Genomic DNA, 27,460 nt, shown 5'->3' on the forward strand with positions numbered 1-27,460 from the left:
GCCCACCTTGGCTTGCCCTATTGTTCTGCCCACCTCTACCTCTCCCACTTCATGGTCCAGCCACATGGTTCCAAGATACAGACCCTAACCATTCTCTGGCCATCTGGCTGACTCTTACACATCCTACAAAACCCCAGTTCCAAAGCCCATTCCTCTGGGCAGCCTTCCCTCTAGCCCAGCCCGGACTGCACAGCTGGAGTCCCCGTGTCCATCCCTGGGCTTCCAGGTGAAGAAAGTATCTGCCATATTCTCCTGCAGCCCCAGCAATTTCGGCTCCCCACCCCCACCCCACAAAACCCCAAGAGATGTTTATTGCAGTGTTGTTTACAACTGGGAAATAGGAAAAAAGACCAATGTGTTGGTATCGGCCCCACAAGGGAAACTGAAGCAGCTAAAAGAACCAGGCTACTCAAAACACGGATAAAATAAAGAGTGAAAATGATGGGAAAAAACGAGAAAAGCAGTATGTCCAGCTCAGTGAATGGCAGACCCCAGCAACCCCCAAAAGACCACACTTCAATATTCTGCCCATCACACTTTAATACCCTGCCCGTCATACTTCTGTGTAAGTGGACAGAGAAAGGCCTGGAAAGACGGTGTGGCTGACGCCAGGAAGGTTGGGGAGGAGGCTGGCGGGCTCAGACCTCACTGGAATCCTTCCTTTTTTTCCTACAAGAATGGTATCAAGTGTCACTTCTGAAATCAAATAAAGGACTTTAAAAATATATGTGTGTATATTTTCTATAATTTAAAAAAAACAAGTGAACTGTAAAACCCAGAAAAAAAAAAATGTGACCACAGCCCCTTGCTGCGGGAGCATCTGGGGCCCAGGGCTGCACCCTAAGTTGTCTGAACCCATTTCCAGGGCCACAGAAGCTTGTGTGGAGAAGGACACCCATGGGGATTCAAGGGGCCCCAGGAGGCCCGGGGCAGGGAGGGGAAGTGGGGACAGGCAGGGTCCACAGCAAGGACGCGGCAGCCTCTCAGGGTCAGGGACCTGAGGCTGATGGTGGCTTTCCTGTCTGGGGGCCTTTGTGTCCAGACCCTGGGTTCTGACACCCTGCTGGGGGGCCCTGACTGACCACCTCCATTTCAGACGAGGAGACGGAGGCTCAGAGCCACCCAGGTTCCCTCCAAACCCTTACCAGTGGGGCTTGCCCCCTGCCCCTTCCCATCCGTCCACTCCTCTGGTACACCCTGTGGTCAAGTCCCAGTCTGACACATCCCCCGTGTGACTGTGGGCAAATGGCTTCATTGGTCTATGCCTCAGTTTCCCTACCTGCACAATGGTGCAAACACAGTGCCCCCCACCAGCACCAAGGGAGTATACACAAGACACTCGCAAGACGTTCAGCCTGCCACCTGTGCATAGTTAGGTGACAAACACCACCTGGAACCGTCATTTCTACACCTCTGAGCTTATTTACTAGTGATGGTGAGCAGACATGACCTTGGGAAGCAGGGGGAAAAAGATCCCACCATTTAATGCAAACTGAAACCACAGGGAGATAGCACACCACCCCCGGAGGGACAGCTGGAATCAGAGTCATAACCACAAGTGTCGGCGAGGACGTGGAGAAACTGGAACCCTCGGCTTGGATGCAAAATGGAGCAGCCACCGTGAACAAGAGCAGCTCCTCAGAAGACTAAACACAGAGTTATCATATGACGCGGCACCTCCTCTCCCAGGTACATGCCCGTGAGAACCGAAAGCACACATTCACACACAAACTCGTGCACACACATTCACAGCAGCCAAAGGGAGAGACAACCCGAGTGTCCATCAGGGTGGACTGGGTAAATAAAATGCAGTGTGTGTGTGTGTGTGTGTGTGTGTGTGTACAGACACATGCACAAAAGCACGGCATGTGCATAATGGAGCATTACTCAGTCAAGAAAAGGAGAGAAGCCCTGACACTCACTGAGAACAGGATGCTCAGTGAATGAAGCAAACACAGAAGGACCCACAGGGCATGATTCCACTGATGGCAAACGTCCAGAAAAGGCTGATCTAGAGACTGGCTGTCAGGAGCTAGGGGAAGGAGTGGGCTAATAGCGAAAGGGCACATGTTAAAAGCTTTATTTTTGAAGTGACAAAGTGTTCTAAAATTGAAGGTGGAGATGGCTGCACACCCCGTGAATGCATGAAAAGCCACTGAATTGCACTTTCCATGGCTGAATCACATGCTACATAAATTTCATATCAATAAAACCATGAGCAAAAATCCCAGCATTTATCTAGAGTCACTGAAACTAAGGATTCAAGTCCTTAAGTGGCTGAAGACCCGCGATTGAGTCTGTTTGCTTGAAAACCCCACAATAGCACTTTCTTGAGAGCCCTGCACAGCCCTGCTGATGACAGGAAGCCACTGGGATGTCACTAGGATGTGATATCTGATGGCAGGAGGCAAGCTCCTGATTGCGCCCTGTGACACACCATGATCCTGGCCAACCCTGGCCTCCATCAGCATGTGTCCCTGGGGCCGCCCAGTAGCGAGGCTCTTGGCTTCCAAGGAAAGATTCCGTGGCCGTGAGCCTGCTGCTCCCGGCCCCTCCCCAGCCTGGCTGTCCCCCAAACCCTGCGGCTGACGGCGGGATTTCACGGCTGTCGAGGGTTTTCGGGCGGAAGTCAGGCCTGGGCCCTGCCAAGACCGGGGAGGAAGAGGCAGAGATGGTGCCAAGCAGGCGGCCGGCCAGCCCGGCTGCCACGTGCCAGGAAGGGGGTGGGGCAGGCGCCAGAGTCAACACAGCCCCAACATCTGCCAGGCTGGCTAGGCCCGGGCCACTGTTGACACTGGCCGCACAGGTGCCTGGCCAGCTGGGCAGGAGGGCAGTGCGGGCGGCTGCAACTGCCACAGCTAGGCAGGAATAAGACCCTGCCATCTCCCCACCACCCCCCAGCCCCCTCCATCTGGGAATTCAATCCCAGGCCCTTCAGGGCCAAGCCCAGTGGCAGCATCTGGCCTCCACACACAAGCCATGCTACATCCTACCCCAGGGCCTTTGCACAGGTGCCCCACAGTACAAGTGCCCAGCTCCTCTGCCAACCAGGCTTGGCCCATGAGCTACATCCCCCAGCGGCTGCCAGGCTGGGTCTTATCATCCCTTCCCACCCATCTGCTTACAGACCTTTTTTGCCCCTGGAAGGGGAGCTGGGCATCCCATAGACACTCCACAAGCATGAGGCTGACTTATGACCTGCGTTCCCTGTGCTTCTTGGGCCTCAGTTTCCCCATCTGTGCCCTGACCCTGGGGGTCCTCAAGACATCACCCATTTCCCAGACCAGCAGGACAACGGCCCCTTGAGTTACTTTGCTCCTGATGGGCCGAAAGGGCTTTGCAGTCAGAACACCTGACCCTTGGCCTCTGCCGGGCCTGGCCAGTCAAAACCAGGTTGGGCGGGGCTGTCCACCCTCAACCCCACAGGGGCTGTGGGCTTGTCCCTTCCTCCTGCTCAGCAGTGACCCTGTGAGATGGGGGGTGTCTGTCTGGCTCTGCCTCCGGCCTGGGGCTCCCTGAGGGCTGAACTCAGATGGCAAACACTGATGTAAATCACACATGAGACTCCTGTTTCGTTACTCTCACCCCAACAGACGTCAGGAGCTCAGTTCTGGGAAACCCACCACTCCCCCTGCCCCCCTCATGCCTTGCCTCTGTTTTATCATCTGCACAAGTAGACGGACAGCAGCCCAGACATAAGTGGGGTCCCTAGAAGGGGAGGCAGACTGAGGCAGGTTGCAGGTTGGGGTCTACACGCCAGGATGGGGACTTCAGGCCAAAGGGGGCAACCAGGGTCATGCGTGAGGAGTGGCCAGCCACACCCTGGGAAGGTGACGTCTGCTGGGTGTCATTCCACCCCCCGCACCGCGTGCCAGGACCCAGCCAGAAGCCAGGGCAGCCCCACCCAGCCCAAGATGCCCAGGCAGGGGATTAACCCTCCTGCCTTCCTCAGTCTGGCCTCCTGCCTCAGGCCACTGCCCTGGCCACGCCCACTCCAGGGGCACCTTCCCCTCCTGCCTTTACACCTGCCCCTGCATCATCCACCACCGCCTTGGCTCATCCCCCTCATGCTGCATGTCCACTTCTATACTTTGTCTGAGTTTTCTGAGGGTTACCAGGGTCCCAGCGCCCTTTCCCCAGGTGGCAGCGGCGGGGCCTCCTACTCCCTCGAGAAGGGTCCCACTGCCCAGCCCGGAAGCCAGCATGGGTTGGGGGGGTGCCCCAAGGCCACACACAGCCACCTCCCGGCTCCCATGTGCCTGGCGCATCCCCAGCCCCGTGGAGCCCAGATGAGGGCTGGGCACTGGGCCTGGGAGGCCAAGTCCCCATGTCCACTCTCGGAGGTCAGGGCAGGGCCCAGCTGGCCTCAGGCTGGAATGCAAGCCCAGCCGGCTACCCCAGCCGCCATCTGGTTTCCATCTGCCCGGCCTGGCGAGGCCTGACTTCAAAGGCTCCCCCGCCTGGCCACTTCCTCTGCCCTGGCCGCCTGCGGGGACGGCACCAGGACGCCTGCTTCCTCCCCGCCCCTCCTGAGCCCGGTGAGCTGCTTGACTGGCTGTCCACACCAACGTGGCCACCCCTGCTCAGCCCCCTCCACGGCCACAGCCTCAACAGATCAGACACGACGCCACTGACAATGCCTCTGGCCGTGCCTGCTGGCTGTACCCATGACTCCCGGAACCCCATATAGGACGGTGGCCTTTCCCCAAGCCAGGGCCTCCACTCAGATCCCACTTTGCTTAGGTCTCTCTGCTCGGCCTTCTGGTACAGACAGAGTCTGCCGAACTTCCCTTCCTGACTCCTGTCCCCATGTGTCCCCACGTCCCTGCATTTACCGGCCAGCCCATCCCATCCACGGGCCACAATCCCACACAGGGGCTTTCATGGGATGCCCCAGACCCAACAGGCGAGCTCGTGGCCCTTGAGGGCAGGTCAGAAGGACTCTGGCAGCGACCACCCGCAGCCCCAATTACGACGCAAGGCCCACCTGCTTGAACTGCTCCTCATATGTCCAGTCCCCGTGGTCTGGTGGCTGCAGCTGAGGTGCAGTATGGGCAGCCCCTCCAGGGACAGCCGGGCCAGTCCCCGGGCGCTCCTGGCCACCCAGCGCCCGGGATCCACTGTCGCCACGGAAGGCCTGGAGCGGCTGAGCCTTGCGGGGGAACAGCGCTGCGGGGCCCAGGCTGGCGGCGCCTGGGGGCCCAAGCCCCTCCTCGTCCTCGTAGTCCTCATCCTCCTCGTCCTCTTCGTCGTCTCCCAGGTCTTCCTCCAGCTCCTCCTCCTCCTCCTCCTCTTCCCATTTTGGCTTCCTGGGGTGGACAAGGGGCATGGGTCAGGGGAGAAGGCACCAGCTCAACTCAAGCCCTGGGGCAAGGGTTCCACTTTATCCGGCCTTGGTTTCCCTGTCTGGACGTGGGTGAGCTGTCAAGAGCACCCATGAGCAGAATTGCTCAGGGTGTAGCCCTTACTGCCCTGTTCCCAGTTAGCCCAGAGCAACTAGAGGTGTCCCTGTGGCAATGAACCCCCCCACCTACCTGCTAATCCCACCTCTCCCGTCCTCGGCACAGGCTTCTTTACTAGGACCTGAATACACGGACCCTGTTCCTGCCTTGGGGCCTTCGCTGAGGCTGTTCCCTCTGCCAGGCATGGTGTTCTCTGCTCCCCTCACCCGCTCCTAAGGGCTGTCACCTGCACAGGGAGACCTTCACTCACAATGCCCCAAAAGTTGATTCCAGCCCCAGCCACCCCTCCCCTCAACATCCCTGCTTGGCATGATCACAGCCAATAATCATACTCATGTGAGACTTGTCAAACTTCTTCCCAGGAGGATCCCACCAGTGCCCAGCTTGGGACCCGCATCAGACGCTGGTGAGACACACACAAGGGCCAATGGATGCCCGCTCTGTGCAGGCTTCTCCTGGGCCATGGACTCTAAGTCTGTCCCCATTACTAAACCTCCTACAGCCTCGCTAGGCGATGGGGGCCACAGATCTCATGTGAGTAGCTCCATTTTAATTAAGGTGAAATAAAGCTACAGATGCAGAGTGTGGCTGTACTGGCCACGTGTGTGTTAGCCCTCTGGGACAGGAGGCCCCCATCTTGGGCGGTATAGATGGAGAACTGTCCACCAGTGAATTCTAAAGGATGGTATGCCCCAGGAGGTCAGCAGGACAGGAGTTTTGCCCTTCCTCTATGGCAGTGCCCCAGGGCTGAGAGTGGCCGATGCAGGGCACGTGGTTGGCACAAGGAGCCCACAGACCCTGACTCACAGGTCATCGTCGGAGCCTGTATCCTCAAAGCGGCCATCGCCCATGGGGAGGCTGGCTGCCTCCCTGCCTCGGCTGGGTGGGGTGGGCGAGCCCGGTGCCCCCTCCAGGGCTGCATCCTCATCCTCCGAGCCGGGGGGCCCATCCTCCGAGCTGGGACTGGGTGCATGGCCAAGGCCGGCGGCAGCGGCCCGCATGGCAGCCAGGGCGGCCATCTGCGCCCGCTGCATCCGGGCGCTCTCAGGCTCCCTGTCCTCCTCCAGAGAGGCCCTGGTACGGGCTGGGGGTTCAGAGGGCGGCGGTGGCTGCCGGGCCTCCAGTTCTTGGCGTGCCCGCTGCTGCCGCTGCAGGAGCGTCTCCATCACAGCCTGCAGCTTCATGGCCCTGCGGGCCGGGCCGCCCCGGGCACCAGGAGGGGGCGGTGGGGGCGGCCCCTGTGGGGAGGGGGCCTGGCCGCACTGCAGTGTGGGGGCTGCGGGGGAGCCGGGGCAGTGCAGGGTGGCAAGGGGCAGGGGCAGGCACTGCTGGGCTCAGGCTGAGGGCTGGCGGGGCATGCCAGTGGCAGGCAGGCAACACCTCCTTTCTCACTCTGGGCACCGGGGGGTGGCGGCGGCTGACGGGTGGCTCATTCACGTGTACAGAAACCTGGGGGTGACAAGAGACCGTCAGATTGCACCTGGGTTCCTCCCCACTGAGGTCAGACCTCAAAGGCCTCTGGGAAAATCCCTTCCATCCACGCCCATCAGTGTGCAAACCTGGGGGCCTCCCTGGAGGTGGAGGAGCATGCTCACCCCATCTTCCCCCCTCCATCCACCCTCCAGCAGGCTGAGAAGCTGGGTCACTCTGTACTGGACTCCCTCAAGGCGGCCCCCACCCGTCTGGGCCACAGAGAAACAACACCCCCCAGAAAGAGCTGGATTATGGCTTCATAAACAGAGCAAGGGGAACAAGTATTCCCGGTCTCTGATTGGTCAAAGCCAGCTACTAAGTGCCAGAGTCCAGGGGGCTCCGGGTTCCAGTTCTGAGTTCTAGGCACTGCTCACAGACATGCTGGTGCAGCCTGACCCAGGGGGCTCCGGGCACCCTCCTTTCTCATAGAAACCATGGCTGACCCAGATTGAGCACCTGCTGTATACAGGCTCAGGCTTCCCTACTCAAGCTCCCACCTCATCTCTAAACCTCAGTTACTCCAGGCCTCAGTCTCCCCATCTGCAAAACAGGGCCCATACAGCACCCATCTCCCTGTGCCAAAGCAGGAATGATGCAAGTTTGTGATGATGCAGGCACAACCCCAGAAGGCACTCGCTAGACTTATGGAAGGAGGCTGGACGGGCCACGTTTCACAAATGGAGAAAATAGGCTTGAGTTGTCCTGCTGGAGGGCACACAGCAGGTTCCAGGCAAGACTGGGGGTCGAATCCAAAACCGAGGTCTAGGGGAACGCTGGGCCTCCCAGCAGCCCCCACATGCTCTCTGGCGGCTTCCCTGCCCTTTGGGTCCCCAAGTGGGGCCCAGGACCCAGAACACAGCCCACTCTGCCCCCTGTCCCCCTCCCCAAGCCTGGGGTCCCTTTGGATCACTGCCAACCTGCTCTGCCAGGGCCTTGGGCGGGCTCCTGGCATAGATGTCCCAGAGCCACCACCAAAGATAGGAGGATGTAGCCCCCTATCTGCATCCCAGCCCCCTCCCCAGCCCAGGCCACACCCCCACCCGCCCAGGCCTCCAATAAAATAGACCAGGCAGAACTCAACAGGCCTGGCAGAGATACCCCAGATGGTACATCACTGAGACGCTGAGGGGGTGCGGACAGGAGGGTCCAGGAGCCACTCCAGCCGGCCAGTGACCCCCACAGGCTTCTGAGCATCTCCTCAGGCAGAAGGGGCCAGTGGGCAGGGGCTGCTGGTTGACAGCAGACACGGGCCACCAGGCTGGCTGGTCTCCCAGCCCCTCCTGTAACCTGCTAAGAGAAGCCTGACCCCTCCCCCAGGGGAGTCTTATAGTAGAGACCCTCCCAGCCTCCCCAGTCACGGGAGGGGGCCCCTCCCCAGTGATAGGGTTCCCAGAAGGACGGGTGAAAGGGCAGTGGGGGTGCAAGTGGGGGCCCCTGCAGTAAAGTGGGGAGGGACCCATCCCCAAAGGGCCTCAGTACTCAGCAGGGGCAGGGGTCCCAGGGCACAAAGGCCCTCTCAGAGGCCATACTGCTAGAGAGTGACCAGCGCAGCCTGCCCTTAGAGGCAGCAGAAGAGCACCCAGCCCCCACCCCCGGGGATGGGCAGTCACCCGTCCCCCCACAGCCCTAAGAAGTGCTGAGGGGACATTTCTCACCCAGTGTCTAGTCTGGTCTGCTGCCCCTCCCCCACCATTGACAACTTCAAGATGAGCCCCCCTTCCCCACGGAAATGCTCTGGGCATCGCCCCCTCCCTTTGGGGGGAGCAGAAGGAAGAGGCCAAAGGAAGCCACTCCCCCCCAAGCCACCACCCCCAGGCCTACTGGGTTTAATGACCCTTCCGGGTCCACGGGTGGGGGAGGGGAGCAGAGCAGGACTCCACATAGAGGCTGGTGGAGGGGGCAGGTGGGAACCCCAAAGCCCCCTGGGCCTGGCCACCCCCCCACCCCCACCGTGGCTGCCATTAACCCTAGGCTGAGGACGCCCACCCCTCCAGACCCCTCCCCCCAAGAGCCCTTTGTCCTTCGCCCTACCCCCACTTTATGACAACCCCAGGGGAAAGGCAGTCCCAGGCAGGGACCGGGCTGGGATGGGAGGGGGCTGCTGGGGGTTCGCTGGGACCTGGCTGGGGGGGGCGGCAAGGAGGGATCTGAGGCCACACCCTCTCCCCCCTCCCAGGCCTCCCGGAGAGAGGTCACCAGCTCGGCCCAGGGCTTGCAAAACACGGTTATTTAAAGAGTTGTGCAAGGCTGGGCCCCGCGGGTGGCGAAAGGGGGCCCTCACTTCACGAGGGGAAGAGGAGGGGGAGGGCGGGGCAGAAAGGTGGGGAGGGGGCTAGGAGAGTCCGGAGGGGGTGGCCCGGAGGAAGTGAGAAAAGAAACACTGAAGAAGGAGAAGAAATTAGACGACAGAAACCCAAGTCCGATTTCAAAGGCTTCTTGGAAAGCGACCGATTTGCATGGTGGTGGTGGTGGTGGGGGCAAACCCTCTGGGCCGGGCGACTGAAAACGGAAGATTATTGACAAACCGGCCACCCCGGGTCCGCGGAACGTTGGAATTGACCAACGCGCTCTCCCCGCGCTTCCTGCGCCCGCTTTTGTATGTGGGGGGTACTTAAAGAGGGAGGGGGCTTTTCCAGAGGATCCCCGCCAAAGAGTTAGGGCTCGGGCCGAGCCTCCCCGCTCCCCGGCCGCGGGCCCCGTGGTGTCCCCTCCAGGGGCCCCTTTCTGCCCCCAGAGCCGACACTTTATAAATAAACCATCCAGGCTGAGGAGGGTCACCAGAGAACTGCCCTCCCGACCCAGCGCTCCCTTTCCCCTCGAAGCTCCAGAATAAAACACGGATTCCAGCGACAATAAATGAAATAACCCCGAACATAGCCCCCCGCGCGCGCGCCTAAAGACCATTTCCTTCCGCTGGGGGTGGGGGGAGACGCACACACTCGCGACCCCCGGTCACTCCCGCACCCGCGCAATATGGTAGGGGGTGAGAGCTCCGAGGGCGTCGAAGAGAAAATCGCCCCAACTCCGACCCACTCGGGTAGCCTTTCCGCACCCACGTTCCTGACCAACTTTGGGGACCCCCCTCATTAGCTTCCAGGGCGCGCGACGCCCACCCGGGACGAAACCCACGTTTTAAAAGGCCGGCCCACCTACTACCCCAGCCTCACCGCGCGGGGCCCGCTCGGGGGGCGCAGGGCCCGCTCGGGGGGCGCATGCCCCACGCCTGGCGTCCGGCCCTGCCCCGGCCGCGCCTGGCCTCCGGCCCGGGCCGCGAGCTGCGCTCTGCTGGCTCCCGGCCACCGCCGGGTTTGTGCCGCGCGCCGACTCACCGAGTCGCCAGCCGAGTCCGCGTCTACACCCCCCACCGACCCGATTGGTAAAAGTCTCCCCGCGCGCGGCCTCCCCCGCCCCTCCCCTCCCCCCCACCGGCGCGCTCACCGCCCCGCAGACAAATCACCGGGTGACAAATCGCTCTCAGATGCAAATACCTCGCCGGTGATTCAGCGCCGCGGCCCGGGACGTGGGGAGGGCTCTCGTAAGGCCCCCTCCCCCTTCCCAGACACCCCCTCGCCCCCCGCGCTAGGTCTGAAGACGCTCCAAGAGCCCAGGGGTGTTAGGGAAGGGGACAGAGTGGACGGAAATTTTCAAGTCGCGGCCCCTTTAAATGATAATAAATAATAAAAGGGAAGGGGAACAGGGACGCGGTATGCCCCGCCCCTATCTAGGGACGGTCGGTAATGTGCTCTCCGCGGGCCAGAGTGTACAGGACACCGAGTGGGCAGGCAGGGCTGGAAGCGACCCAGGGGAAGAGGGAGGGGAGAAAGTTGGGGCTCCGCCTGGATGGGGTTAGGGCAGAGGGGCCCGCTCCGGGACCTCTACCTATTGTAACGACCGCCGAGGATATACCTACCGGGCTCGGAATTTCGCCTCTGTCCCTTGGACCTAAGCTACTAGTTCGAAAGACTTCACCCCCAGGAATGGTGCCTCGGTTTCCAAGTCTGTAAAGTGGGGATTAGAGACTTGATAAACAAAGGATCTGCGGTGACAGGAAAAGAGAGCAGTGCTGGGTCGGTGGGAGGGGACCAGGGCTCTGCGATATGGGCGCTGCATGGTGGAGGGGGGTCTGGGAGAGGGAGAGGCTGCCAGCCGTGAGCACGGCACTGGCAAAGCCGTGGGATGGCGTCCAGGATTCCTGGGAGGGCTGATCGCTAAGTCCTGATGAGCCCTACCCTCCCCACACCCCACCTTCTACAGCCCCCTCTTCTTGGAAACCTGACTGCCCACACCTTCTAGAAGGAGAGACAAGGTTATCTTGTGGGTAATCATAATTCAATAATAATTTCCATCTTCTGAGCAGCGCTCAGTCGCATGGACACGTGCCCAACACATGAAGTTCACATTTTTGTGTAATGCAGACGTCTGTCCCCATTTCAGACAGCAGGGGAAACTGAGGCCAGAGTAGGTTGGGGTAAGGTGGGGCTTGGGGGTGTGAGCCCCTGAGGCCTCCCCTGGGAGCTAATCTCAGGGGCCCAGGCTCCAGCCCAGATAAGAGCAAAGTGAGAGTATGGAGGGCAGGCAGGGGCCACCCAGAGGGCCCCTATGGGGAGGGACTGGAGTCCCTGATCTTGAGTTGGGGTGGGGGGGGGTGTTGTGTGTGCAGCCCCTCCATTACAACAGACAGCATTGCCATCTTCTGGGCATCCTACCCCTACTCAACATCACCCACCCCCATTGAGGCCCTGTCTACCTGGGGGATTCCCAAACCCAGAGGACAGTGCAAGGGAGCCACCCCCATCCGTGATGGGTGGTCAGAGGTAGAGTTCTGCCTCTCCTTTCTGGAACCCAGCCTTCCAGCCCCCCGGGCCATTATAGCCTACTAACAGATGACAGGGAGGCCTCCACCTTGAAGCTATTAAACAGCCACCCCCCAGCTGCCCACCTCACCACCCCTGCCACCAGAGGGGCAAAACTGCCCTCCCCCAGGAGAGAGGAAAGTTTGGAGACCCAGGTGAGCTGGGGGAGGGAAGCTATCCTTTAAGGACCAGGCCCCAGGTCAGTTCCAAAGTGCAGGAAAGCACCCCCTCCACCAAAGAGCCAAACAGGATTCAAGCCCTGCCTTACCCCACACAGGAGGATAAGCCTCTCTATGCCTGTTCCCCCTCTCTAAAATGGGTCAATTTACATTCACTCCTCCTTCAGTGGTTTTGAGGATCTCATTCTCCTCTGGTCAAAAGGAAGGAGGCAGGGAGGGGAGTCTCCTGGGGGGCAGGAGGGGTGCCGCCTAGCCCCCCGCATTTTCCAGAGGAAAGCAGTTGTCTTTAAATAGCCGGGGGCAACTTCCTAGAGGAGCCTGGCCCAGCAGGGTGAGGGGCTGCAAGATTCCCAGCTGCCTCTAGTGAAGGGGGTCCTATTTTTAGCCCAGGGAACTAGCTGGGAGTTGACCCCAGTTTTGCTGGTTCCTCCAGGGATAGGCAGCAGGTATGGGCTGCACCTGGGTCCTGGCTGTGTGATTTTAGGTTAGCCTGGACCCCTCTCTGGTCTCTGTTTTCCAAACTGGAAAATGAGTACAGCGACCCCAGCCCTGTAAGGTTTCCTGGCCAAACCAGCTTGTGGGCCACCTGTGAAAACCAGCCTGATTCTCACTGAGCCCCTCAAGACACTCATCCTGCCCTCCATTCAGGGTTGAGGGGCACCTTTTTAAAAGTTCACCAAGGGACTTCCCTGATGGTCCAGCAGTTAAGACTGTACTCCCAATGCAGGGGGCCCAGGTTTGATCCCTGGTCAGGGAACTGGGGGTCTTCCCAGGTGGTGCTAGTGGTAAAGAACCCACCTGAAAATGCAAGACTCCAGAGACGCGTGTTCAAGATCCATGGGTCAGGAAGATCCCCCAAAGGAGGGCATGGCAACCCACTCCAGTATTCTTGCCTGGAGAATCCCATGGACAGAGGAGCCTGGAGGGCTACAGTCCATGGAGTCTCAGAGTCGGATACTACTGAAGTGACTTAGCATGCACACGTGCAGGAAACTAGATTCTACATGCTGCAACGGAGTTCCTATGCCACAATTAAAGATACTGCATGCCTCAACTATGACCTGGTGCATCCAAATAAATTAAAAATAAATTATTTAAATAAATAAATAAAAGTTTACCCAGATTCCAAACTGCCCACCTTTCCACATATATTCCTCCTCAAACATATTCTGCCTCAGGCCCTTTGCCCTGGCTGTTACCCTGGCCATTCCCTTGCCTGGCCCGCCCTTCCCCAGCTTTGCCTTCTCATTCAAACTGGAACCTCGGGTCATACTCCTTTATCTTCTTCCAGGCTGTTCTATTCAAAACAGCTGTATTTATTTAACCTAGTCAGCCTTGAGCATGGCTGGCTGCATGTCCAGCGCTGAGGCTGGGCCTGACATATGAAGTTGTCTGAATGAATGAATTCAGAGGTTCCCTCTGTCTTCCCTAATCCCGTGGTATTTCTGATGTCTGTCTGCACAGAGGTGGAGGGCATATTGAACTATTCACCATCTCAATCTCAAAATGTCTCAGCCCCCCAAACCCCTGGAACCCGAACATTCTCTTGTCACCCACACTTGGCCTCCAGGTTCCCTTGTCTCTGCGAGCCAGGGTCTGTGAAAATGTAATTTTAACTTAGAATAAGATGAAAAAATCGAGTATAATTATAAGGAATGTATAGTCACAAATCCACCCTAAAATAATTTGTCTTAATACCAAGGCAGCAACAAAATATGATTAGTAGTATTTTTTCATAGAAGGGGCCCAGGAGACCCAGGACATTCATAATGAGGCTCTACGTGACTTATTTTGCAGCGGGCATACATTGAGCCCGGGGTCCACGTTGGGGTACTGGGGAGAGACTCCCTGCAAGCGCTGGAGTTCCTTTGTGGGGTGGACTCGACCCTCCGCGGAGTGCGCGCGCCCCCTGCCGGGTACCTACGGGATGCAGCCAGAGGCGGGGCCTCGAGTCCGAGGCCGCCAGGGGGCGCCGTTTCATTTGTAAATGAGTTTCCCAGGTCGGATGAGGAAAACAGGCCAGCCGAACCTTTCCTGTGGTTCCTTTGAAATGCCCCCGGGTAGATTTGATGATAAAACACAGGGCTTGCAGTTACATTTGAATTTCCAATAAACAAGGAATTTGCTGTTATTGTTGTTCAGTGGCTAAGTTGTATCTGACTCTTTGCGACCCCGTGGACAGCAGCATGCCAGGCTCCCTGTTCTTCATTATCTCCCGGAGTTTGCTCAAACTCACGTCCATTTGAGTCCATTATGCTATCTAATCATCTCATCCTTCTCTAACCCTAAGCCTCCTTTCCTTTTGCCCTCTATCTTTCCAAGCATCAGGGTCTTTGGCAGCCAATCGGTTCTTCGTATCAGGTGGCCAAAGTATTGGAGCCTCAGCTTCAGCGTCAGTCCTTCCAATGATTATTCAGGGTTGATTTCCTTTCAGTTCAGTTCAGTCACTCAGTCATGTCTGACTCTTTGCGACCCCATGGACTGCATCATGTCCATCACCAACTCCCGGAGCATACTCAAACTCATGTCCATCGAGTCGGTGATGCCATCCAACCATCTCATTCTTTGTCATCCCCTTCTCCTCCCACACTGAACTGAACTGAACTGACTCTCCTCCCACCTTCAATCTTTCCCAGCATCAGGGTCTTTTCAAATGAGTCAGTTCTTCACATCAGGTGGCCAAAGTATTGGAGTTTCAGCTTCAGCATCAGTCCTTCCAGTGAATATTCAGGACTGATTTCCTTGAGGAGGGACTGGTTTGATCTCCTTGCTGTCCAAGGGACTCTCAAGAGTCTTCAACAACACCACAGTTCAAAAGCATCAATTCTTCGGGGCTCAGCTTTGCTTATGGTCCAACTCTCACATCTATACATCAGATCAGATCAGATCAGTCACTCAGTCGTGTCCGACTCTTTGCGACCCCATGAATCGCAGCACGCCAGGCCTCCCTGTCCATCACCAACTCTTGGAGTTCACTCAGACTCACGTCCATCGAGTCAGTGATGCCATCCAGCCATCTCATCCTCTGTCGTCCCCTTCTCCTCTTGCCCCCAATCCCTCCCAGCATCAGGGTCTTTTCCAATGAGTCAACTCTTCGCATGAGGTGGCCAAAGTACTGGAGTTTCAGCTTTAGCATCATTCCTTCCAAAGAAATCCCAGGGATGATCTCCTTCAGAATGGACTGGTTGGATCTCCTTGCAGTCCAAGGGACTCTCAAGAGTCTTCTCCAACACCACAGCTCAAAAGCATCAATTCTTCGGTGCTCAGCCTTCTTCACAGTCCAACCCTCACATCCATACATGACCACAGGAAAAACCATAGCCTTGACTAGACAGACCTTTGTTGGCAAAGTAACGTCTCTGCTTTTGAATATGCTGTCTAGGTTGGTCACAACTTTTCTTCCAAGGAGTAAGCATCTTTTAATTTCATGGCTGCAGTCACAATCTGCAGTGATTTTGGAGCCCAGAAAAATAAAGTCTGACACTGTTTCCACTGTTTCCCCATCTATTTCCCATGAAGTGATGGGACCGGATGCCATGATCTTCATTTTCTGAATGTTGAGCTTTAAGCCAACTTTTTCACTCTCCACTTTCACTTTCATCAAGAGGCTTTTGAGTTCCTCTTCACTTTCTGCCATAACGGTGGTGTCATCTGCATATCTGAGGTTATTGATATTTCTCCTGGCAATCTTGATTCCAGCTTGTGCTTCTTCCAGCCCAACATTTCTCATGATGTACTCTGCATAGAAGTTAAATAAGCAGGGTGACAATATACAGCCTTGGCGTACTCCTTTTCCTATTTGGAACCAGTCTGTTGTTCCACATGACTACTGGAAAAACCATAGCTTTGACTAGATGGACCTTTGTTGGCAAGGTAATGTCTTTGCTTTTTAATATGCTGTCTAGGTTGGTCATAGCTTTTCTTCCAAGGAGCAAGTGTCTTTTAATTTCATGGCTGCAATCACCATCTGCAGTGATTTTGGAGTCCAAAAATAAAAAGTTTCTCACTGTTTCCATTGTTTCCCCATCTATTTGCCATGAAGTGATGGGACCGGATGCCATGATCTTAATTTTCTGAATGTTGAGTTTTAAACCAACTTTTTCACTCTCCTCTACTGACTGGTTTGATCTTCTTGCAGTCCAAGGGATTCTCAAGAGTCTTCTCTAGCATCACAATTCAAAAGCAAAACAATGAATAATTTATGTATATATCCCAATTTTGCACAGGACATAATGATACTAAAAATTTTGTCACTGTTTATTTATCTGAAATTGAAATTAACCCCTCTCCTGACCCACCCTAACCTCTGGGGTTTATTCTCATGCTGTGGTTTCGGGTTCCATCCATACCCTACCCAAATCAGCTGCACTGGCCTTTGCCTGGTGTTGCTGCTAAGTCACTTCAGGCATGTCCGACTCTGTGCGACCCCATAGACGGCAGCCCACCAGGCTCCCCCGTCCCTGGGATTCTCCAGGCAAGAACACTAGAGTGGGTTGCCATTTCCTTCTCCAATGCATGAAAGTGAAAAGTGAAAGTGAAGTCGCTCAGTCGTGTCAGACTCTTAGCGACCCCATGGACTGCAGCCTACCAGGCTCCTTCATCCATGGGATTTTCCAGGCAAGAGTACTGGAGTGGGGTGCCATTGCCTTCTCCATTGCCTGGTGTTGGCACCCCACAAAAGTTAGAGTAATCATAATAATGAAATAATGAATTGAAAAAAATCTCCTCATACCTTAGACCACACCCTTCCCTGTTGAGAAGCCTCCTATGGCTCCTACCCACTCAGGACAGACCCAGCACATCTCCTTGCTTATAAGGTCTTGGCCACCTCTCTGTTCTCACTTCTCTCATCTCCTATCCTCCTAGGAAGCCCTACCTGCCTCCCACCTATTTCTAAGATCCACCAGGCATACCTTGCCTCACTGCCTTTGCACTGGCTGTGGCCTCCATCGGATATGCTCTTTCCCCACGTCTGAGCTGAGGTCACATTTCCTGGCTTCACCTCATCTAGGAAGCCTTCCCTGAATCATGATCTGGTTTACAGTTGCTCACAAAGGACACCCATATCTCCTAGGTAACCCTTTGCAGTGCTTTTATTTGCATCTCTCTAGGTAGCTTACCAGAGAAGGCGATGGCACCCCACTCCAGTACTCTTGCCTGGAGAATCCCATGGACGGAGGAGCCTGGTGGGCTGCAGTCCATGGGGTCGCTAAGAGTCGGACATGACTGAGCGACTTCACTTTCACTTTTCACTTTCATGCATTGGAGAAGGAAATGGCAACCCACTCTAGTGTTCTTGCCTGGAGAATCCCAGGGACGGGGGAGCCTGGTGGGCTGCCATCTATGGGGTCACACAGAGTCGGACACAGCTGAAGCAACTTAGCAGCAGCAGCAGCAGCAGGTAGCTTACCACTTACTGGCCCCATTGCCGACTAGACAGGGCTCTGTATGGGCAGGGGTCGGAGGGTGCCTCACACACAGCACCTGGCACACAGAAGGGGCTCTGAAAACAGTCCCCGGATGAAGAGACTTGAGGATAAAGCAAGGGTCTGCGGTTTTGGGAAGATGCTGCTTCCTAGATGTCCCCTTTCAAGCTTTTCACATCATTTCTTAAAAACTTTTTTTTCAAGAGTATTGTGGATTCTAATGCAGAGATGGCTTCCTCATGCCCTTCACCAGGCTTCTCCCAACAGTGATATTTTGCAAAACTATGTAGTTCAACACTGGGATCAGGGTATTAGGGTTGTTATGTCCCACCCGGGGATCTGGAGCCCCGTTTCATTTGTACCCGTGTGCACCCATTTCCTTCTCTGCAGCTCAGTCACATGTGCAGGTTTGCGTCTCCACCACTTCCAGGGACAGAGTAGCTCCGTCACAAAGGTTCTGCATGCTATCTGCTTCCCGTCATCTCCTACCCTGGCCACCCTGCATCTGCTCTCCATTCCATATTTTTGTTACCTTGAGGAGGTTACACAGATGGAATCATATCTTATGTAACCTTCGCAGGCTTCCTCCCTACACTCAGGGTCATTCCCAGAGATCTGCCGTGGGTGTGTGTGTATCAACAGTGTGTTCATAACTTAGAACAGTTGAGCAGTTGTGGATGAACCAGCCCATGGTTTGTTCAACTACTCACCCATTGAAGGATGTCTAGTTCATTGACAGTTTGGGAGTATCACAAATAAAGCTGCTATGATCATGTGTATGTGGTATGGACTATAGCCCTCCAGGCTCCTCTTTCCATGGGATTCTCCAGGCCAGAATACTGGAGTGGGTTGCTATGCCTTCCTCTAGGGGATCTTCCCAACCCTGGGATTGAACCTGTGACCCTTATGTCTCCTGCATTGGCAGATGGGCTCTTTATCAATAGTGCTACCTGGGAAGCCATGGTTTTGTGTGAACAGAAGTTTCTATTTCTCTGAGATAGATGCCTAAGAGTTCCCTTGAACTGTTTGCTTGTTTTTGGCTGCCCTGGGTCTTCGTTGCTGCTCATGGGCTGCCTCTAGGCGTGCTGAGTGGGGGCTGCTGTCTGTTGCAGTGCCCGGGCTTCTTATTGTGGTGGCTTCTCTCGTTGCAGAGCACAGGCTCTAGGGCACGTGGGCTTAGTAGTTTTTGTGCACAGGCTTAGTTGCTCCTTGGCATGTGGAACCTTCCTGGACCAGGGATCGAACCCATGTCCCCTGCTTCAGCAGGCAGATTCTTGTCCACTGCACCACCAGGGAACTCCTTGTTTGTTTGTTTTTTATTCATTTTTCAGAGAGAAATTCTGCCATTCCCTGTATACACACCATCTCTTTTCATCACTCCCACTGTGTGCTGAACCCTGAGGACACACTGGGGACCAATCCAGATACATACCCAGCAAGTACAGCACAAGGATGTCAGAGCTGAGATGGGGCAGCCCTGGGCCCAGGTGAGGGGCCTGACCCAGCCTGCTGGAATCTAGGAGGGCTTCCTGAAGGAGGAGGCAGCTGAGCTGAGACTTGATAGACGAGCAAGGGTGAGGGTGACCTGGAGCAACAAGGGACCTGCCTGTGCAAAGGCTACAGATAAGGGTCAGGACAACGTCAATGTCAGAATGGCCTCCCCTTCTCACGTAACATCTCTGCACATTTGGGCTCTTTGGAGACCTAGGATGTCCCCTAATAATTTGGGGGGACAGAGCCCTCCTCGAGATGGGCAGTTGTCCTTCAGGGAGACTAAGCCTGAGGCCTGCAGGGACTGACCCTAGCCCTCCCCCGTGCCCCACAGACAAATGCAGTTGAACCCACAATTAGGTGGCTCTGCCCCCCACACCTTGAATCTGGTTGTGACCCTGACATCTCCCAACAACTCCCTGCGGCAGCGGTGAGGTTGCCGGCCTTTGGATGCTGTGCAGCTCCTCCTCCAATTGGAAGTCTCTGCCCAGGAGGAAGTCTGACTTTCCCCAGACTGCCCTGCTGGGAGGAAGTCCAGGCAGCCATGGAAGCACACTGGCTACCATCCTGAGAGCAAAGCCTTCTCTGGCCTTCCCAGTCCAGCCGCTGGGTTGGCGGCTCCACCCAATATCACCCATGGATCACAAGAACCGCCTGGCTGGGTCCACTCATCCACAGAACCGTGAGCAGTGATACACTGATGCTGGGGACTTCCCTGGTGGTCCAGTGGTTAAGACTCCCCCTTATGATGCAGGGGACATGGGTTTTATCCCTGGTCAGGGAACTAAGATACCGCATGTTTCAGAGCAACTGAGCTGTGTGCTGCAACTAAGACCTGTTGCAGCCGAATAAAATTTTTTTTTTTAATGACACTAGTTTTGAAAAATACACTGATGCTGCTATATGCCTCTTTATTTGGGGGTGTGTTATGTGTAGCAATAATCCTGCTCCCTTGGGTTGCTGTTCAGTCATTAAGTCATGTCTGACTCCTTGTGACCCCATGGACTGCAGCATGCCAGGCTTCCCTGTCCTTCACTGTCTCCCAGAGTTTGCTCAAATTCATGTCCATTGAGTCGCTGATGCTATCTAACCATCTCATCCTCTGCCACCTTTTCCTTGTGCCTTCAATCTTTCCCAGCATCACAGTCTTTTCCAGTGTGTCGGCTCTTCACATCATATGGTCAAAGTATTGGAGTTTCAGCATCAGTCCTTCCAATAAATATTCAGGGTTAATTTCCTTTAGGATTCACTGGTTTGATCTCCTTGCTGTCCAAGGGGATTTCAAGTCTTCTCCAGCACTGCAATTCGAAAGCATCAATTCTAAGGTACTCAGCCTTCTATAAAGATTGTTGCAACTCTCACATCCATACATGACTACTGCAAAAATCAGTTTTGACTATATGGACCTTTGTCTGCAAAGTGATGTCTCTGCTATTTATTCAATGACACCTATGATTTTCCAGCCAGGACTCTGAACACTCATTCACAAGGTACCAAGAAGAATACCTTATTTCATCCATTTTAAGATGTACATCATGTTCACTTTTTAGTATCTCTGAAAATGGCATTTGTACAGTCTTAAAATTGTACAGTCAACCACAGGGCAGCGTGTGAAAAGTCCTATTGATGCTTCCTCCAAAGTTCCAGAAGAGTCAGCATCAAAGCATCTTCAATTCAGGAAACACAGAAATAATAATTACAGCATCAACAGTGGCAAACATACAGCAGATTTGTATCAAATGTTGCAAGAGGGCAAGGCCTTTTCACTATTATGATTTTGGGCAAAAACAGAATAATAGCAGCTGCTATTTAAGCCCTCCTGTTTCAGAGGGGCCCATCTTGATCCCTTCAGAGAGGGCTCAGAGAGACACCGTGTGTTCCCTCAGAACGCACAGCATGCGCAGCCCGGGACTACCGCTGCCTGACTTCGGGGGGCCTGGCGTGGCCCAGGCGTCGCAGCTGGGTTTGGCGGGCGGCCGCAGTGTCCGAGGGTCCAGGCCGCCAGGGTCGCGGGAGCGGCCGGGGAGCGCAGGGGCAGACGCGGCGGAAGGCCTGGCGGAAGTGGGAGCCCAGGAAGGCGTAGAGCAGTGGGTTCAGCGCCGAGTTGCAGTAGGACATGCAGTGTGCCCAGATCTTGAGCGCGTAGGCGGTGTAACTGCGTGGATGCCAGGCGCCGGCCGGGCCCAGCGCCTGCAGCAGCAGGAACAGCTGGATGGGGCCCCAGCAGGCAGCGAAGAGCAGGACCACGGCCGCCACCAGCCTCGAGACCTTGGCCCGCACGGCACCCGCCCGTTCCGCCAGCAGCTGCCCCTGGGGAGAGAGGAGGGGGAAGAGGGAAGGCGAAGGGCCGGCGGCTACACCCCTCCTCGGGCGCTCCCCTTCTTGACTCTCTCGAATTACCCCCTACCCGGGCCACCCCGCCCCCGGTAGATGCGCCTCACTCCCCCTACCCTCAGCCAGACCGCGCCGCCCCCCCCAGCCGCGCACCTGCAGGGCGCCGCCGGCGGGCGCTGGGCGCACGGCGGCCCGGCCCAAGTGGCGCAGCATGGCCCCGTAGCAGGCACAGGTGGCGACCAGCGGCAGCAGGTAGAGCGCCAGCAGGTTGTAGAGCGCGAAGGCTCGCTCGAGGGCGCGGCTGGGGAAGGCCTCGCTGCAGTAGGTGCGCGGTCCGGACGACAGGCGATGTAGGGCGAACACCGGCGCCGACACGACAGCCGAGCCTGCATCAGGGTCCTGCTGAAGACCCTGCCCCGGGGGGACGAGGGGCGCAAGAGGGCCCGGGTCTCCCCGGTGTCTCCCGGGCAGCGGGCCACTGAGCGCCTGCTAGGCGCGGGTCCACTTGGGTCCCCGCCCTCAGGGGCCCTTGCAGGAGCGCTAGTGCGCCCATTTCCCAGATGCACGATCGAGGCAGTGTGAGGAGGTGAGCACAGGGACGAAGACTTGTCTCCCCCAGCCCATGTGACCCTCACGCTGAACTCACCCACCCAGATGCCGAGGCTGACTGCCAGCGCCAGGCGGGGCGTGCGGCGGTGCAGGGCGCGCAGCGGGAACACTGTTACGTACCAGCGGTCCACGCTCATGGCTGTCAGGGTGGCGCACGTGGCCTGCACCGAGACCTGGGAAAACCGGGAGTCCGGCGTGTGGCCCCCTGCCCCGTCAGGGCCTTTTCCTGTCCGCGCCCTCCTTGCGGGTCCCCTACTGTCCAGCCACTCGAGTACAGGCAGGACCTGACCTGGGAAGGTCTCCAGGGCCCATAGTTGAAGGGGCAGGAGAAGGGGATGCCAGAGAGGAGCCCAGGGAGGTGGAGGAGGGAGGAGCCTTCAGGGGTAGCCTGAAACCCCCAAGACTGAGACTAGGAGAGGCAGAGCCATCCTAGTAGGATCCCAATACCTGCCCCAGCCCTACCCATCCAGACCCAGTGCCCACCCCGCCCACTTCCACACCGGGTCCCTGGCCCTCACCATGCCGTAGAGAGGCGGTTCCCGCCCCAACCCAGACTCTGCCCCGCCCACCTACACAATCGCCCCTGGCTCGCACCAGCCGGCAGGGGGTCCGACCCCGCCCACACCCAGACTCCGCCCCCGGCCCTCCTGCCCTCAGCCTGCGCACCTGCTGGATGTAGTTGAGAAACTTGCACATGAAGTCGCCCAGAACCCAGGCGGGCAGCGGGTAGAGCAGAGCGGTGAAGGGCACGCAGCACAACAGGAACGTTAAGTCCGTGGCCGCCAGGTTGGCTGCAGGCCGGGGACGCGCGGGTTCTGAATGTGGGGCGCATCGCCCTTGCCCTTCAGCGCCCTGGCCCAGCCTCCTGGGTCTCGCCTTTGTCCGAGTGACCAGCAGGGCGGCTCGGGGGGCACCCAGAGAGACCCCAGCATCCGTGGGCAGAGAAGTTGGGCGCTTCCTCTCTTTTTTATATTTCAAACACCCCTCACCCAGCACCTGCTTTGTAGCCGTTCAAACAGTAATGGGTCCTGCTCACCCCTGTCGGGACTGCAAATAGGCCCTTGCCCTCTGAGCCTCAGTTTTCTCATCTGCAAATTGAGTGGTGCCAGCCAACAGAGAATGGAGAACACGGACTGAGTGAGCACTCACCCGGCTAGGGCACCCTCATCGCGCAAACGCATAAACTGAGCCTCTGGGGCAGTGGTTGCCAACTGGGGGCCCGCGGGCCACTCACTCTTTCCCCCATTCCTTTTATTCATCCCACATGGTGTTATAAGAACCACATTTCAATCGTACATCTTCCTTGAGTGGCAGTGGCCAGCGCTCCATGGGCCACACTCTCCAACCTCCCTTTTAACTACTCCAGTCAAGGTGGAACTCTTCAACGCCACCTTTGGCGACCTCCAGCCTAAGGTACAGGGACAGTAGGGAAAAGACCAGGGACCCTGCAGCGGAGAAATCCTCAACTGAGAGGACCCCGATTCACCCCGGGGGCGCCCCCCGGCCACTACGCCCTCTCGTAGACCCCCAGAATGGCCCTCCAGCACCGTGAAGCGCTGGGCGCTCACCGATGTAGAAGTTGGTCACCGTCCGCATCTGCTTGTGGCGGCAGATGACGAAGATGACCAGTGAGTTCCCTGTCAGGCCGAGCAGCATCAGCGCGCCGAAGAAAAGCGGCACCAACCAGGCGTCCACAGGCCAAGGCGCAGGGATCGCGCCGTCGGAGGTGTTGGCGCCACAGCCCGGGCAGACCGTTGTGTTGGCTGGCGCCCACCAGGACGCGTTAGGCCCAGACGCGGACAAGGGCTGCATTGCCACCCTCTTCGTCCTGACCACCCTCCGGGATTGCACCCTGTGATCGCTGCCGTGACTCTCCCGATCGCCCTCCGGGGATGCGCTACAAAGTCTGGGTCGCAGCCTTCCTGGAATCCTTAGCTGCAGCCACTGCGCGTTTATACCCTGCATCCCACCGTGCCCCGCCTTCCCGCCTCTCCTTCAGCCTCTGGCCACTCCCTCCCCTGCCTGTGCGCCCACTGTTCACCCGAGCAACACCCTGCTCCCTCATCCCGTCCTCCCCCTCCAAGGTAAGGATGGGAACACAGGAGGACTGGGGAAGGGAGTGTGGAGCAGAGCAGGGGGAGCGGTAGGCTTCCTAGAGGATGCTGTAGCCCGGGGAAGGACCCATCCTTACCCCAGGAGACTCACCAGCAAGAAAAGCAGAGGGACAAAGACTCAGAGACTAGGGGATGAGGCCTGTTAGAGGCCATGCCTCTGACCTTCCATGGGGCTGGGGCTCTGGGCTGGTGGTGAGGCCAGCCCTCACAGGCCCTGAGTATCATTGCTGCCAGGGTTTGTCCCAGGACACTGGGGAGCCATGTCCACATGGGTGAGGGAGGGTTGACCAGAATCTGGTGGTCAGAAGATGCCTATTCTTTCACTAACTCAACCTTCCCAAGACTTTGATGCAAATCAGATCCCTAGGGATTGTCCACCTTCCCCCTAATGGGCAATTAACTGGCCGCTGTCTGCACTGGGGACACAGTTACCTGTGCTGCTGGTGGTGGGAACCAGGTGGAGGGCAGTTCATAGAGAACTATATTGATCTCCAAATCCACACTCAGAAATATATCCCAGGTAATAGCCTGTGAGGCAGGAAACAGGGCATGAAGGTGCAGAAGAAAAGATGCTGTCCTCTGTGTAAAACAGATTAAAAGGCGGAAAAACAATGAAGTATGCACAAAGGACATTCCTGGTGGCCTAGTGGTTAGGAATCTGCCTGCCAATTCAGGGGACACAGGTTCAATCCCTGGTCCATCTGGGAAGATTCCATATACCAGGGGGCAACTAAGCCCACATGCTACAACTACTGAAGCCCAATCTAGAACCTGTGCTTTGCAACAAGAGAAGCCAGCTCAATGAGTAACCTCTGCTATCTGCAACTAGAGAAAGCCTGAGTGCAGCAACGAAGATCCAGCATAGTAAAAAAATTAATTTTAAAAATGCGCATGGGCACCAAAGTGTCTTAAACATCTCCAAACGAAAGTACAATGGGGGCTTCCCTGGTGGTCCAGTGGCTAAGACTCCGTGCTCCCAATGCAGGAGGCCCAGGTTCAATCCCTGGTCAGGGAACTAGATCCCACATGCCACAACTAAGACTCCACATGCCAAAACTAAAGATCTCACATATTGCAACCAAGACCTGGCACAGCAAATAAACAGATACATTAAAAAAAAAAGAAAGAAAGAAAGTACAATGAGCCTGGGATGGGGGCAAGGGGAACATTTCTCTGTTCACCCCTTTCATACCTTCAGCATCATGACAATGGCCTCAAAATTCAGAAAAGGGAAAAACATCCCTTTGGGGTGGTATTGGAGGGGCTTTCCCAGTGCCTCAGTGGTAAAGAATCCACCTGCAATGCAGCAGGCACAGATTTGATCCCTGGGTGGAGAAGATCCCCTGGAGGAGGGCATGGCAACCTACTCCAGTATTCTTGCCTGGGGAACCCCATGGACAGAGAGACTGGCAGTCTCTCCTACAGACCGCTACAGTCCAACAGGTCACAGGGAGTTGGACATGACTGAAGTGACTAAGCACACTGGGGTGGTAATGAGGGCCAGGTTAGGATGAGGAGACCCCAGGATACTTGGAGAGGGGAGGAACTGTTCTGGGGAGGCTGCTCAGCTGCGTGGGCCTGGGAGAGCAGTGAGAAGGGGACCGGGGCTCTGGGGGACAGCAGTGGCTCCTGGGCAGGCCAAGGATCTAGGAGGGTGTTAGGAAGGTGATGACAGGGACTTCCCTGGTGGTCCAGTGGTTAAGGCTCTGCGGTTCCACAGCAGGGGGTATAGGTTTGATCCCTGGTTGGGGATCCCAAATGCCCCACTGTGCTGCCCTCCCCCACCTCCGCCAAAAAAAAAGGGGGGGGGGTGAGGAGAGGAATGAGTCAAGGGGAGAAAATAAAAGGGTGAGGACAGACTGAGTGAGGCTCAAGAATCAGGTCAAGACCCAGGTTGGCACATTTGTTGAGTGGCTGGTCATCGTGGGCTAGAGGCCAAATATCACCCCTACATCTAGAGACCCTGCCCAAGCACTGTCCCCAGAGATCCCATTTCCCATCAGCTTGATTCTTTCCCTTCTTTCCACATTTATCTACATGAGGTCATACAGTGTGTGGTTTCTTGGGTCTTGTAATAGTTCCTCCTCTTTTTTTTTTTTTTCTCCTCTTGCTCTTCACTTGTTACAGCAGTGTGATCATTTGTCCTGTGTAGCATCCACCAGGCTGGATCTGGGTGGGTTGCATCCCTTGCTGTCCCATGTCATGGTCTTGTGAACATGAGTGCTAAGTTGCTTCAGTTGTATCTGATTCTTTTCGACCCTATGGACTGTAGCCCACCCCTTTCCTCTGTCCATGGGATTCTCTAGGCAAGAATACTGGAGTGGGTTGCCATTTCCCTTTCCAAGAGATCTTCCCCACACAGGGATCAAACCTGGGTCTCTTATGTCTACCTGCGTTGGCAGGGGGGTTCTTTACCACTTTTACCTGGGAAAGGTCATCATGGTCCTAGTTTCCCACTTTTCTTGTGGAATGAAGGATGGATTCTAGATTCTAGAGCAGCTCTAAGTTTCTGTTCTTAAACCTCCCCTGGTTACCCATTGCCCTTGGGTCAAAAACCAGATCTGTCATTAAAGGACCACCTTTGGTCTGTCCCCTCTTCTCTACCTCTCTTCTGTCCACCACCACCCCCTTCTCCCATTATCCTGCTCTGGCTATCTGGATGCCCCAGGACCTTTACACTGACTGTTCCTTCTGCCTGCTACACCCTTCTCACTTTTGCATATGCTAGTCCTCTTTCCAAAAGTCCTCTTTTCCTGATCCCACACAGGGGAAGGGGTCTATTTGATTACCACTGGGTCTGGAGAGCTTAGCCCCTACCCCAGTGACAGTGGGAATTTGCTAAATGAATAAATTCTAAAAGGCAAAGAAAGGTGCCGCTAGCTTTGTTCCTTTTTTTTTTTTCTTTAATGTTTATTTTCTATTTATTTATTTGTCTGCGCCAGGTCTTAATTGAGGCAAGCAGACTCTAGTTTCCCGATTGGGGATCAAACCTGGACCCCTGCACTTGGCTGGAGGAGTTTCAGCCACAGGACCACCAGAGAAGTCCGTGTTGTATCTTTCAGTTTTCTTCAGTTGCTCAGTCCTGTCCGACTCTTTGCGAACCCATGGACTGCAACATACTAGGTTTCCCTGTCCATCACCAACTCCCAGAGCTTGCTCAAACTCATGTCCATCGAGTCGGTGATGCCATCCAACCATCTCATCCTCTGTCGTCCCCTTCTCCTCCTGCCTTCAATCTTTCCCAGCATCAGGGTCTTTTCCAATGAGTCAGTTCTTCGCATCAGGTGGTCAAAGTATTGGAGCTTGAGCTTCAGCATCAGTCCTTTCAACGTTGTATCTTTAGAGAAGAGTAAACTGAGGCACTCAGCCGGGATCCGGAGGCTGCTCTTTGAAGGAGGTTCCCGGAGGGGGCTGGTGGAAGGAGAGCCCTGCTGCCGCTGGGGGGTGGGGTGGGATGGTGTGTGGCACGGGGCACTAGGTCTGTCCAAGCATTTGAAAAGGACGTCCCCTTCCTGCCTC

At 56.2% G+C, this 27,460-nt stretch overlaps 2 protein-coding genes and 1 non-coding gene across 9 annotated transcripts in view; 1 reads left to right on the forward strand and 2 right to left on the reverse strand.

Moving 5' to 3' along the window:
• The window catches only part of ARID3A (AT-rich interaction domain 3A), a 37,040-nt gene extending 24,832 nt beyond the window's left edge, over positions 1-12,208 (reverse strand). For 2 of the 7 annotated variants that reach the window (XM_006050480.4, XM_044947669.1), the window contains exons 1-3: positions 10,103-10,252; positions 6,270-6,911; positions 4,988-5,309 (exon numbers count right to left, since the gene is read on the reverse strand). In XM_006050480.4, the coding sequence (XP_006050542.1) occupies positions 4,988-5,309; positions 6,270-6,646 (699 nt within the window). In that variant the 5' untranslated portion in view covers positions 6,647-6,911; positions 10,103-10,252. The other 5 variants (XM_044947668.2, XM_006050478.4, XM_006050479.4 and 2 more) reach the window with 5 other exon arrangements.
• A 7,888-nt stretch (positions 12,209-20,096) lies between these two features.
• On the reverse strand, positions 20,097-27,087 carry KISS1R (KISS1 receptor). The gene is made up of 5 exons (XM_006050477.4): positions 23,396-27,087; positions 22,494-22,618; positions 21,865-22,000; positions 21,372-21,604; positions 20,097-21,194 (listed from the first exon to the last, which is right to left on the reverse strand). Exons 1-5 carry the CDS (start codon positions 23,790-23,792, stop codon positions 20,796-20,798), a joined length of 1,290 nt encoding a protein of 429 aa, XP_006050539.4. The 5' UTR covers positions 23,793-27,087; the 3' UTR covers positions 20,097-20,795.
• On the forward strand, positions 24,884-24,956 carry TRNAW-CCA. Its single transcript has one exon. It is a non-coding gene; the product is annotated as a tRNA-Gly (tRNA).
• Positions 27,088-27,460: the final 373 nt, after the last annotated feature.

This window comes from Bubalus bubalis, chromosome 9 (assembly GCF_019923935.1).
Source record: "Bubalus bubalis isolate 160015118507 breed Murrah chromosome 9, NDDB_SH_1, whole genome shotgun sequence".
Taxonomy (NCBI): domain Eukaryota; kingdom Metazoa; phylum Chordata; class Mammalia; order Artiodactyla; family Bovidae; genus Bubalus; species Bubalus bubalis.

Excerpts from the sequence above, each read along its gene's own strand:
- KISS1R (XM_006050477.4), bottom strand. The coding sequence starts at position 23,792 with ATGCAGGGTATAAACGCGCAGTGGCTGCAGCTAAGGATTCCAGGAAGG. Across the intron at positions 22,619-23,395 it reads GGTGACCAACTTCTACATCG|CCAACCTGGCGGCCACGGAC; the intron begins GTGAGCGCCCAG and ends CCCGGCCTGCAG. Across the intron at positions 21,195-21,371 it reads CCGCCGGCGGCGCCCTGCAG|GGGCAGCTGCTGGCGGAACG; the intron begins GTGCGCGGCTGG and ends CTCTCTCCCCAG.